Source organism: Ixodes scapularis, unplaced genomic scaffold, assembly GCF_016920785.2.
Source record: "Ixodes scapularis isolate PalLabHiFi unplaced genomic scaffold, ASM1692078v2 PGA_scaffold1__304_contigs__length_218370807, whole genome shotgun sequence".
Taxonomy (NCBI): domain Eukaryota; kingdom Metazoa; phylum Arthropoda; class Arachnida; order Ixodida; family Ixodidae; genus Ixodes; species Ixodes scapularis.
The window spans coordinates 160,058,991-160,071,537 of record NW_024609846.1 but is presented as its reverse complement, the minus strand read 5'-3'; the positions used below and the strand labels follow the sequence as shown (position 1 = coordinate 160,071,537).

Here is a 12,547-nt window from a genome sequence, read left to right as displayed (position 1 = left end):
CTTGAGTTCTGTGTAGCGACATGACTAGTTAAGCTTGGTTCTTCCTCCCTCCTTCTTGAATTGCGTTGATCTAGTTTCTTGTCACGGCAGACCACCTGGAAATGTCCTGTCCTTCCGCACATTGAACAAGTCTTATTCTTTGCAAATCACTTTTCAGGGTCGTGATTTTTCGTGCCGGAACGCTGACATGGGGTCCTGCTTGAGCAAGGTTTTCCTTTTCTATCGCTTGCCATTTTCGGAATTGACGTTTTGTATTTGTGCACTTGCGCCAAGCGATTGATATATTGTTGAGTCTCGCTCCTTATTTCCTTCGCATCCTTCATGGATACCTTAATCGAAGTGGCAAGATTCACTTCTGCATTGAATGTCAGCGTCGGTTCAGCCAGCAGCGTCTCAAGAATGTTTCCGTCCTTAATGCCGTCAATAAGCTTGTCTTGAGGTTGGTCGTTGAGGGAAACAGAAGTTGCATTGCCGCGAAAGCTGTTTGAGCACAGCTACGTAGTCTGAGGTGGTGTTGGATTCCCGCTGCTCCCGGTGATGGAATTTGTAGCGTTCAACCGTTTCACTAAGGAGTCGAGTCGATGTGGTTCTGCACTAGTTGAACGATCGTCGTGGTGCTTGGTTTGGCAAGTGCCGCCAAGTTCCGTTTTAGTGCGTAGGTTTCTCGTCCGACGGTCGAAAGTACAACATCGGCTCGCTTTGATTCCAGAATGTCGTTTGGAGCGTAGAGCACTTTGATATTTTCAATGTACGAAGACCATGATTCTGATTTCTGTTCGAACTCTTCAATTTTCCCGATGTGAGGCATTCTTTAGGTTTGAAATGGGCGTCACTCACGTTACCGTTGTCTCCTTTGTTTCGATGTAGCTCAGTTGTTTATAGCCGTCTTTGTTGCATGGATCCCATCCTCGTCGCCATTCAGATTTACCGATTAATGTTGAATAATGCAAATATATATATTTATTTAACTGTTTAGTTTACAATCAGTTAGTCTTACGAGAAGCAGCTTGTCTGGTCTGCGACCGCGCCCAGTCTTTGGCTTCCAGGCGTCCCGTGCTTCTCCGTGGCTCGCCGCCCGGTTCTCGCCTCCCAGTGTCTGGGGTTGCATCCGCCGTTGTTCCGGCTCAATAGGTCGTGTTCGCTATACACAGCGAGCGCTCACATAATACACGGCAATAAGCAAACGGGGCTGTGTGAACCAGCCTCAGCGGTTTTTACGCAAAATACAGAAATCGTTGCACTGCCTCTACGTAAGCTTTCGTAATGTAACGTAACGTAAGAAAACGGACTGTGTAAACCAGCCCTAAGAGTTTTGCAGGGTAGTATTGATAAGTTTCTCGTTATCATAAGGCATTGTAGGAGATGTTTTTAATTGCGATTTCTTTGATTTTTAGGTTTAACAAATTGGGCATACGAAAACCTTCATGTATTATACATAACACACCTATTTATTTTCTAAGTTGATGCCAGTGGAAACTCTGACAAGGTCCCAAGGAATGATGAATTATTAGGTACACAAATAGGGCGATCCTGCTTTGTCTCTTGGAAGAGAGCTTCCAGCAGATCGTCTTTTCAAACGTACCGTTTTGTATATATTCGAACCGTATATGACATTTGATTTTTATTGGATATTTTTGACCATACAAGGGCTCTTCATAAAAAAAAAAGAAACAAAAGAAAGTTAAAATAATTTTTTGAGGACACCGATGTTTTTACTGCTAAATAGGTGTATGTCTAAGCTGTCATTTGATATATAATTTATGCAATAACAATGAATGTAAGGAAGTTATCATTCAAACCAGGTAATTTTTAGCAGTGAGGTTTCAAATTTTATAAATTCTATTGTAGTTCCAAAAATAATGAACAAAGTTTTTTTCTTCTCCGAAATATCTTTGAGCCTGGTGAAAAACCCAAATATGCGACATGTGATAATCGTCCAAAATCAAAATCCGTTTCCGGTCCTTTCGGAGTCAACAACTCGAGAACCAAAAGTTATCCACAAAAACGGTTTCTATTTTTGGTCTGGTCAAGAGTTGACCTACCTTTCTTGCCCGAGTTGAAATTAAATGGCCCATATAGATTCTCACGCGTCGACGTCCGCAGGTTCTTGGTGAAGCACGTGCGTGACCTGCGCAGTCAGCTGGGCTTGCCGGGTTCCAGCGTGTCCTGGGACTCCGTCATGACCAGGCTCAAGGACCAGGTGCTGCTGCGGGTCCTCTCGTGTGTGCAGATTGCCAGCAAGAAGTTCTACAGCTCCAGGGTGAGGCTGTGTTCCTCCGTCATACCAGAGGGCGGAGGTGGGAGTTTTGTTTCTTAAGTTTTATTTTCTCCAGGCTTCTCTTTTTTTTTCGCCTAATTTTTTTTCTTTAGTATTTTCTTGGAGGCACAAGCATGTGCCTTGGGACATTCCAATAATGCGAAAACCGTTGGAACGAACTCTTCACAATTTCAGAAAGTGAATTTTTGAAGCTGTGCTAAGGGCGCAGCGCGTTTGTTTCCCTCGCTCGTTAAGCTGTAGTCAAGAAACTTTTGGATGGTCGCTTCTACCCCTAGGTTGCGCTGAAAGGGCGCAAGAATAAATGGCGTCGGTACATGCGACCTCTCTCCGAAGGAGCCAGACATCGGTGGTGCTGGGCGGAGGTGTTACCAATGTATTGAATTATTCCGCATTTTCACGACCCCGGAATGGAATGGAAATGGAATGGGCGGCAACGTTGAGAATAATGGAATGGGAATGGATTTAGGTGAATTTTGCCCGGAATGGAATGGGAATGGAATGGGCACAACTCTTTTTTAGAGCGCAGCTCTTAGGCGCCCGTTCCCGGCTTGAGCGGCGTCGGCGTCGGCGTCGGCGTAACCGCGAGTAACCCTCGTAACCCTCGTGAGGGTTACGAGGGTTACTCTCACGAGGGTTACCCTCACGAGGATCACGAGGGCTACGAAAGTTACTAAGCCTCGTAACCCTCATGAGGGTTACGAGGGTTAGTTACTCTCAAAAGGGTTACCCTCGTAACCCTCGTGAGGGTTACGAGGGTTTTTCTCACGAGGGTTACCCTCACGAGGATTACGAGGGCTACGAGGTTCAGTTACTCTCGAAAGGGTTACCCTCACGAGGGTCACGAGGGTTACCCTCACGAGGGTCACGAGGATTATGAGAGTTACCCTCACGAGGGTTAGGAGAGTTACCCTCACGAGGGTGACGAGAGTTACCCTCACGAGAATCACGAGAGTTACCCTCACGAGGATCACGAGAGTTACCCTCACAAGGGTTACTAGGGTTACCCTTACGAGGGTCACGATGGTTACCCAGGTCACGTGACCCCCTCCCGAGGTCACGTGACCCCCATTGACATCATCGCCACTGATGACGTCATCAGTGATGATGGCGATGACGATGCGGATGCCGGTGAGGTCATCAGTGACGTCACTAATGACGTCATCAGCGACGATGACGATGCGGACTCCGATGACGTAATCCGTGATGATGACGATGCGGATGCCGGTGACGTCATCAGTGACGTAACTGATGACGTCATCAGTGATGACGATGACGATGCGGATGCCGGTGAGGTCATCAGTGACGTCACTCATGACGTCATCAGTGATGATGACGATGACGATGTAAATGTCGGTGACGTCATCGATGACGTCATCGGGGAGTCACGTGACCCTGGGGGGTGGTCACGTGACTTCGGGGGGTCACGTGACTTTGGGTGTCACGTGACCTTGGGGGTCACGTGACCCTGGGGGAGGGGTCATGTGACCTCTGGGGTCACGTGACCTTGGGGTGACCTTGGGGGCCACGTGACCTTGGGGTGACCTTGGGGGTCGCGTGACCTTGGGGTGACCTTGGTTACGCCGACGCCGACGGCGACGGCGACGCCAACGGCGACGCCGACGGCGACGCCGACGCCGCTCAAGCCGGGAACGGGCCCATAAGAGCTGCGCTCTAAAATAAAATGAGCGGGAAACTGCTAGCCCGCGCGGAGCCATAACAGACCTATACGCAAAAAAAAAAATGCAATACAAGAAACAAGCGTCGAAGCAAAGGCCAAAGGGGGAAAGGGGGTACCGGTGGCACCTTTCACGGATGCGCAGGCGTCGGGCTTCGATGGCGTTACACGAGAACGAAACAAGAAACCAAGCACCAAGCAAAAGAAAAGGGAGCGGCAAACAAAGAAACCGCCATGCACAGCTCCTCATCGTCCTTCTTGTCATGCTTTTTTTTTTTTTTGTTGTTGCGACGGTTTCTATAGTCTGTTTCATACTTAGCGTGCAACGCTGTCAAAGCTACTGGCGCGAGCGCGTGGCTTCTTTTATGGTTTTGTTTGCGCGAGAACGCGTGCAAATGGTCAACGAGGTCAAGCCCCGCGCTCGCGCCAGTGGCTTTGACAGCGTTGTACATATGCTAAGTATGAAACAGTATAGAATGCACGCGCGCGCACAGACTGAGATCTGGGAGCGGAAGCGACTCATAACTCGCAGAGCTCTGATAACTCGTTGACTCGGGCGCCGCCGAGAGATGATCAGGTATTGTTTTCTTATAGTTCGAGGAGCGTTGTTTAGCAGGCAGCCAACCCTGCTGCCTTCCACGTTAATTCGTGCGCACTCCTTTGAAGCGCGAAATGTGGGTTTGCTTCGGCATTAAAACAGAGCCAAATTCACTTCCCTCTTCTCCTCTTGCGCTTTGCTCCGGGGCTTGTTTTTTTATACTGCATTTGTAGCGTAAGTCCGCCTTTTACTTGGTCTTTGTTCCGATGCTTGTTTTCTGTGTTATATGTTTAAGTGGGTTGGGGTTACAAGCAAACTAGCCGATTCCCGCTCTTCTGTTTTGACTTTAGTCTCTGCATACTTCGTTTCACCTTGCGGTGGACCGCTGCTGACGCTACGAGTCACCCCAGGCAATCCAGCACCGTGAGCGGGACTGCAGGGTCACGCGACACTCAGAAGGTACTGGATTGGTTTTGATGGCTCTCGTGCTGTCTGTTGAGGTCCATCGTAAAGTGAATTAGACTATCGTCACCGCTCTTGGTGTGACCAAACTGACTAGACCTGCATGCCGAAAGACCGTCCCGCGCCAGACAAGGCGGGACCGTTGCTGTGAGGGCAACTGAGAAGGAGAGCTGGGTTCTAGCTGCCACTGAGGTTTTCGCGCGTCTCGGCTGTCCGGTCTGCATTCATGCTCCTTGTCCTGGACCCTGTTTGAGGCGGTGAGAAGTCAGTTGGACGGTGGTGTTGAGGAAACACGGGGAATGTCAATTCGAACGGGGCGGTATTACCCCGTTATTTGTATCTTGATGTTAAGCTAGCTTTGTCGACGCTGACTGCGCGACCCGTCGCCACAACGCGAACAACCGACACCGAGGTAGAATAATGAATTGGGTGGTACCGCCTGCTTCTTGAACCCGCCTCTCGATCAGCGCGAAGAGGACAGATCGAGTCTGGCCATCGTGGAAGACATTTTTCGACATTAGTCGCGAAGATAATAAACAAGCTGCACGCTGAAAGTTGTGCAACGAAACTATACACGGTGCAGTCGGCGTATATCATCGAACTTTATTCGCCATCTGAAGAGGAAACACGAGAACGAGTATGCAAAGGGTGGAAAAGGCAGAACCAGCCAAAAATTGAATTGAAAGTGATAAGAAATATCGAGATTCGTAAAGCAAGCGTGAACTTATGCGTTTTAAAACAGGTTTCGTGACCTATACGGTAGTGATGCAAAACTATCGATAGTTTTTCCGAAACTATCAATAGCGTCGCAGAACTATCGATAGTCAACTATCAATAGTTTTTCGATAGTCGATAATCGATAGCACTATTGATAGTTTTTTAATAGCGGACTATCGATAGTTTTTCGGTAGTCGACTCTCGATAGTGCTATCGAGAGTTTTTTGATAGTCGACTATCGATAGTACTATCGATAGTTTTTCGATAGCGGACTATCGATAGTGCTATTGAGAGTCTTTTGATAGTCGACTATCGATAGTTTTTTGATAGCCGACAATCGATAGGGCTATCGATAGTTTTCTGATAGTCGACTATCGATAGAACTATTGATAGTTGTTTTACTATCGATAGTCAGATTTCTGGCGACTATCGATACTATCGATAGTACTATCGATAGTTTTACACTACTACTATACGGTCCCTCGTGCTGAGCCGCAGAGGTTGCATTTTGTCAGTGGATGTGTCCTTGCCGCTGTGCATGGAGTCGCTTTCAGCAGTGTACTAGCCGTGTTGCAGTATTTGAAGAATACAGTAATATAGTTTATTCCTGCGCCACGCACGAACCGTATATTTTTTGGTCTTATCAAACAAACACGCTGGCCGCGTATTTCCTAAAAGTCAAATGCAAAAAAGTTAAAAAAGGAAAAGAAAATGAGTGGTTTTAAGTTTTGCTGTTGCGAGCCTAGTGGTCGCGAGACCGATGTCTTCAACAAGCATCGACATATCAAGGGGCTTTCTCGATGTTTGCAGTACATTGTAAATAAACACTTTGTGCCACCAGCGGCCCGCTTAGTAAAAATCAGTGCTTTTTTAAGGAATTTAGCTTTTTTGTTTTTTGCAATTGTGTTTGCATTTGATTATGTCAGCTTTATGCTGCTTATGCCGGCAACACAATGCAGCTGTAAAGTGCCAATTTTCACGTTTAGGAATTAGAGGAATGGAATGGAACGATTCAGCCATTCCAGGAGTGGGAATGGGCCCAGTGTCTCCATTCCTAGGAATTGAAAGGAATTGAATTCTCGAAAACTCTAATTCTCCGGAATGGAATTCGAATGGAATGGGGGTGCTCATTCCGCAACACTGGTCCATGCAGCCGTTTTTCGTTTGAACAGTCGTGGTTTGGGCTGGACCGTACTGGTTTCGTGATGCTGCGGCGCGGTTCCAGCCGTCCACTTCTGCCCCGTTCGTTCGATCGTTGCGCCCACCTTCCCTCTTACAAGGGGGAAAGTGGTGTTGAGCTTAAATCTTTTGTTTTTAATAGTCATACTTGGAGCTTTTTCGCGATGGATTTGATTGGAGTGACCTCCGCAGTATTGAGAACAGCGGTGCTCCTTTCTGACGGTCCATGTGTTTTGTGCTGTGCGAGCCAATCCTCTTCGTTCTCACTTTTTCCATCATGGTATGAAGTTGTTATGGTATAAAATGAGGATTGGAAAAACTTCGGTTGAAAAAATTGCTTACTTGCTTCGATGTTGTTCCAAGATTCGTTTATTGGCCAGTCCATGGCATGCGTTCGTTCACAGCACTGCAACTGACTTCGTTTTTGTTGAGGGTCGCTCCTGGCTTGAAGTTTCCTGGTTTCGGCACCAGTAAATTGTTGTGCAATGAACTTCAAAGACTGGTTTTAGGAAAAAAAATTGGTTTGCTATTCGCAGCTTCAAAATGGCTGTCATCCAGATGATTATATATATCGTTGGACAGCGATACAAGGTTGGGTCTGCAACGCTGAAGCAATTCTAAGTTTGCGTTTTAAACACAACATATATAAAAACCGTACCTCATACTTCTACATCAGGAAGGTTAAAGCAAGCATGTTTATTCTGAAGTCGACCATCTAGGAGTAAGGGAGCGCGTCCAAAGCCACATACCCCCACCGAGCACCACCACGCCAGGAGCAATATTCCAAATCCCAACTGAAGACTCCGAACCACTAATCATGGAAAGCCTCACGCGTCATAACCCCACCATAACAGTCCTCGACGCCCGTCGCATCAAAGACACGGGCATCGTGCAAGTCCTCTTTTTGGGGCCGCATGTACCCTTCTGGGTGCGGTACCGTGCGGTTATTCTTCGTTGCTACCCCTACAAGAGGAAAACCAAAGCATGCATGGCCTGTTGGTCAGCTGACCACAGGCGAGACGTCTGCCCCAAACCCTTACCGAAACCCCACTGTACAATTTGTGGTACACCGGGCCCCACACCAAATCACCCATGCCAGCCTCGCTGCAGCCTCTGTGGACAAAATCACCTGACAGGTGCAGCGGGATGCCCTAAACGCTTCCAGCCTCGCCGCACCCTACCGAAAACCCTACACAACATACCCCCCTTCACCCCCGAGACCGGACCTGACCGCAACACCACGACCTTCACCACACCCGGACTCACCTACAGCCAAGCCGCTCAGGGCCAGGTGCGCGCAGCTCTGCTCCCAAATCCCCCAATTCACCCACCCCCACCCCCGCCCTCCACATGGCAAAACGAAATGCGCCAAATGCGCCAGGAAATGCAGCAATTGCGTAACACTATCACCCTCCTTCGCGCAGACAATGAGCGTCTACAAGCGGAAAACCGTCTCCTTAAACAGCAACTCCAAACCTCCCACAAACCTCCAGCCCCGTCACCCAATCAGCTAACCACCTCCCCTCCGAATAAGAAACGGGCACTGCCCCCCAATTCTGACCCTCTCCCCACATCCTCAGGCAACGCAGAAATAGCCACCCTACGCGCCAAAATAGAAACGGCTTTCGATAACCACCGCCAACACACCTCTGCCCAAATCAATGCAATCCAGGAATCGGTACACTCCCTATATCAAGAAGTCCTACGATGGATGCACCTTGCCGCCCCAGCTACCACACCCCTACCTATAACCCACGAAAATTACCCGGACCTCTAACCCACAATACATCTGGCAATGGAACTGCCGCGGTTTTCGAACCAAAAGAGCCAACCACCAAGCACACATTGCATCCATACCCAACCCCCCATCCTCATAGCACTACAGGAAACATACCACTCACCGAAGCTCAAAGACTATGCATCTCACTCCCCACCGGATTTCACCCAGATAGCCACCCTTGTACATCGCAATATTGCCACCCAGCACGTAACTTTCGCCTCACCGATCCCACATATACTCACCACACTCCACCTTCCCAAATCCCCTGTCACACGCCTGCATGTTCTTAATATCTATAGCCCCCCTAAATCCAAACACATATCCTTCAAATACATCTTCCAGCAAGCACTCGCTTTCACTAAACGTGACCCTCTCCTAATTGTAGGTGACTTCAATGCCCCTAACATAGAGTGGGGCTACTCTTATACCACTCGCAAAGGCCGCCTACTCTCTGAACTCACCCATTCCCTGAACCTCACCCTTCACACCGACCCTTCCTCCCCCACACGCATTGGCAACAGTGCCCAGCGCGATACCACTCCCGACCTCACCTTTAGCACCGGACGGCTCACCCTTCACACATCCACAACACCACACACACTTGGCAGCGATCACTACATCATCAGCACGTGTCTTACCCTCAAAGGCGTCTCCACAAGCCCCCCACTTCCACCACCAACACACACAGATTGGGATCTATTCCATACCGAATGCCCACCCCCACCCACCACCACCTGTGATTCCGACCTAGAACAATGGACGACCCACCTTCTCTCAGCTAAACAGATTGCAACCAAAACTATCGACCCTCCTCCCTCAGCGGAATATGTAGATACCCACCTCCGTAACCTCTGGGACGCCTACAGCAGCCTAGAGCAGCGCTGGCGGAAACATAAAAACCGACGCAACCTTCGCCTCAAACTACAAACTCTCCGCACTAAGATCGAAACGCACGCACTCAGATTAGCCAGGAACAACTGGAACAATATTTGCGACGAAATGCGAGGCCAGCTCTCCACTAAGAAGGTTTGGCACATCCTCCGTGCCCTACTCGACCCGCGCACTACTAAGACGCAATCTCGCCACCAAACCACACAAATTATAGCGGAAACTCAGCTCTCACCCACCGCCCTATGAGACACCCTCCGCTCCATATACATCCCACCTCCATCATCACACCCTGTTGGTCCTCCACAATACACTGGCAACCCCAACCCAGAGCTCGACGCCCCCATCACCTTTGCAGAACTACAAGCGGCGGTGCAAGCCCTCAAACGCAACACCACACCAGGACATGACAACATCACAAACACCCTCTTACGTTACCTCAATGAGGAGGTCCTAGAACACCTTGTACAGCTCTTCAACCAACATTGGCTTAACCACACCCTTCCCTCCACCTGGAAACACTCTGACATCACCCTTATCCCCAAACCTGGAAAAACACCCTCCATACACAACCTTCGCCCCATCTCACTCACCTCCTGTCTCGGCAAACTTCTCGAACACGTCCTGCAGAATCGCGTCAATGCGCACCTTGAATACACACAAACCTACCCACCTAATATGATCGGCTTTCGACCCAACTCATCCACGCAAGACGCCCTTATACAGTATCATCATGATTTCCACCAACACCCCCCGCAACGAGATCACACCTCTATACTCTCACTAGACCTCCAAAAAGCCTCTGACAATATCTCACACCATAGCATCCTTCAGGCAATCTCATCCCAAAACCTAGGCCTACACTTCTACCACTATATCTATAACCTTCTCGCAAAACGTACTGCTATTATCCGTTTGGGCCATGTCCAGTCTGATTCTTTCCACATGCCAGACCGCGGAACACCACAAGGAGCGGTCCTCTCGCCCATGCTCTTTAACCTCACCCTAATCCCACTTGCCCGTACTCTCCTCACTATCCCCACACTACGCAGCACACTGTACGCAGATGACATTGCCCTTTGGGTCCACACTGGCTCCGACCAACACATTGAAGCAACACTTCAACACGGCCTCAACCAAGTCCTACATCACATCGAACCTTTGGAACCCACCTCCGCACCCCCACCTCTCCCAAGAGGCAGCACACATGCTGCGCCTCTTACAAACACACACTTTCCCCCACCGAACACAACTAATACACACTCACCCACACCTCTTTACCACCCCCGCCTGTCCTGCCTGCGGGGCATTCGACACTCATTACCATTCCCTTTGCGAATGCCCCGCAGACCCATACCCCCCTCTTCCCTCCCCTCACCTCTGGGAGCAGATGTTGCGCGACCCGGAGGAGTCAGCCCAAGTCCTGACCACCTCCCGGGCCCTGGCGATCGCGGCGGCCCTCTGGGCCTCCACCACCCCCAATACCTGATCCCGGAAGAATAATAAAGTTTCCTCCTCCTCCTCGGGTCTTTGGCTGTGCAATCTATAACAAAGCTTCGGCGGGACTTTTCTTCAGTGACGCTCCGACCTCGACGATGTTCGCGCCGTCGAGGCACAAAATGCGCACATGGTTGCTCTGCGCACATTACCACGACGTGACACACAGTACGTCCCGCGTCGCCACTGAGCCGGAGAAGGAGTTCTACGAGTGTGCGTGGTTATTCTCCGTCCGCAGGTGGTGAGCATCAACGCTGTTCGGCGCTTCCTGAGGAGCGCCAGCCAGTCGTACAGCGCGGCCAGCGTGCTCCAGTCCGAGAAGCGGGTGCTGAGCACGCTCCAGTTCCGCGTCGAGTTCCCCACACCGCTCGTCTACCTCGAGGTCCTCCTGGACGTCATCGGTGAGACCGCCCGGAGGGTCAGGCTCCGCCCTCGCTCCGATCGGCCAGGTTCCGCCCTTCTTCGCGCACACTGAAGAGGTGGGGCCGGCCGGAAGAATTATGTGGTTGTACTGTGAAAATCATCCATGTAGCCGCAAAAAGTTCAAAGGGTCTTTTAGTTTCGCCCCCCGAAAAAAAAAAGTTCAAAGGGTCTTTTAGTTCCGCACCCCCACCTCTCCCAAGAGGCAGCACACATGCTGCGCCTCTTACAAACACACACTTTCCCCCACCGAACACAACTAATACACACTCACCCACACCTCTTTACCACCCCCGCCTGTCCTGCCTGCGGGGCATTCGACACTCATTACCATTCCCTTTGCGAATGCCCCGCAGACCCATACCCCCCTCTTCCCCCCCCCCCCCCCCCCCGAAAAAAAAATACACGTGGAGCTTACATTAATTACGTATTCCGTTAAATTCTTTTTATTGTATGTTTTAGGCATTTATGACAAAATATTTGTTTTGAATACAAACCTGCTCCTACCAGAGAAATAATAAAACAAAAACAATTTAACACAATTGCGAGGACGCTTCGGACTAAGTGCTTTGTTTTTTCCAAAGGTGGCGCCATCAAAAACAAAAAGTAAGATTTTTTAGCGTTTTACGATCACCACATTTTAATTGGTAATGGTAGTAATAAAAAATAAGTAACAATCATCTATGGTACTTTTGACCTTGGAACTTGCGATGGCTGAAGAAGCAACATAGTTTTTGCTCTCTCACTCCACGTGTTGAATCACAAATAGAAAATAAGGCAACAGGATTGCGTTATCGTTAGTGAATCCCCAACCCGCCTCAAGCAGCAAACATGGTAAAGTTATATGAAAGTAGGCGGCAGAAAAATGGCAGACACGTCCGTCTTGGCGTTGCCGTGAGCTCACGTTGCTTTCGTTGAAAGACGCCGGTGGAGACGCTCGCAGCTACGTGTACGCGAGCTAGGCCAACACCTCCTAGATAGCAAAGCCACAGTGCTCAATGAGATGGAATCACCAGAGAAGGGAACGGCGATTGCGTTCGTCTCAAACTTGACTCGAAGCTGAGCACTGACGCAGCACTTGTTTCCAATATGTGTCTAGCATTGCCCTTCGCT

The 12,547-nt window shown here is 49.5% G+C and overlaps 1 protein-coding gene across 1 annotated transcript in view; it reads left to right on the top strand.

Annotated features, from left to right (window-relative positions):
* LOC8039030 (cyclin N-terminal domain-containing protein 1) overlaps positions 1-12,547 on the top strand; it is a 126,887-nt gene that overhangs the window by 92,030 nt on the left and 22,310 nt on the right. The window contains exons 3-4 of the mRNA XM_029995017.2: positions 2,104-2,260; positions 11,253-11,415. Of these exons, the coding sequence (XP_029850877.2) occupies positions 2,104-2,260; positions 11,253-11,415 (320 nt within the window). The remainder of the gene's footprint in view (positions 1-2,103; positions 2,261-11,252; positions 11,416-12,547) is intronic.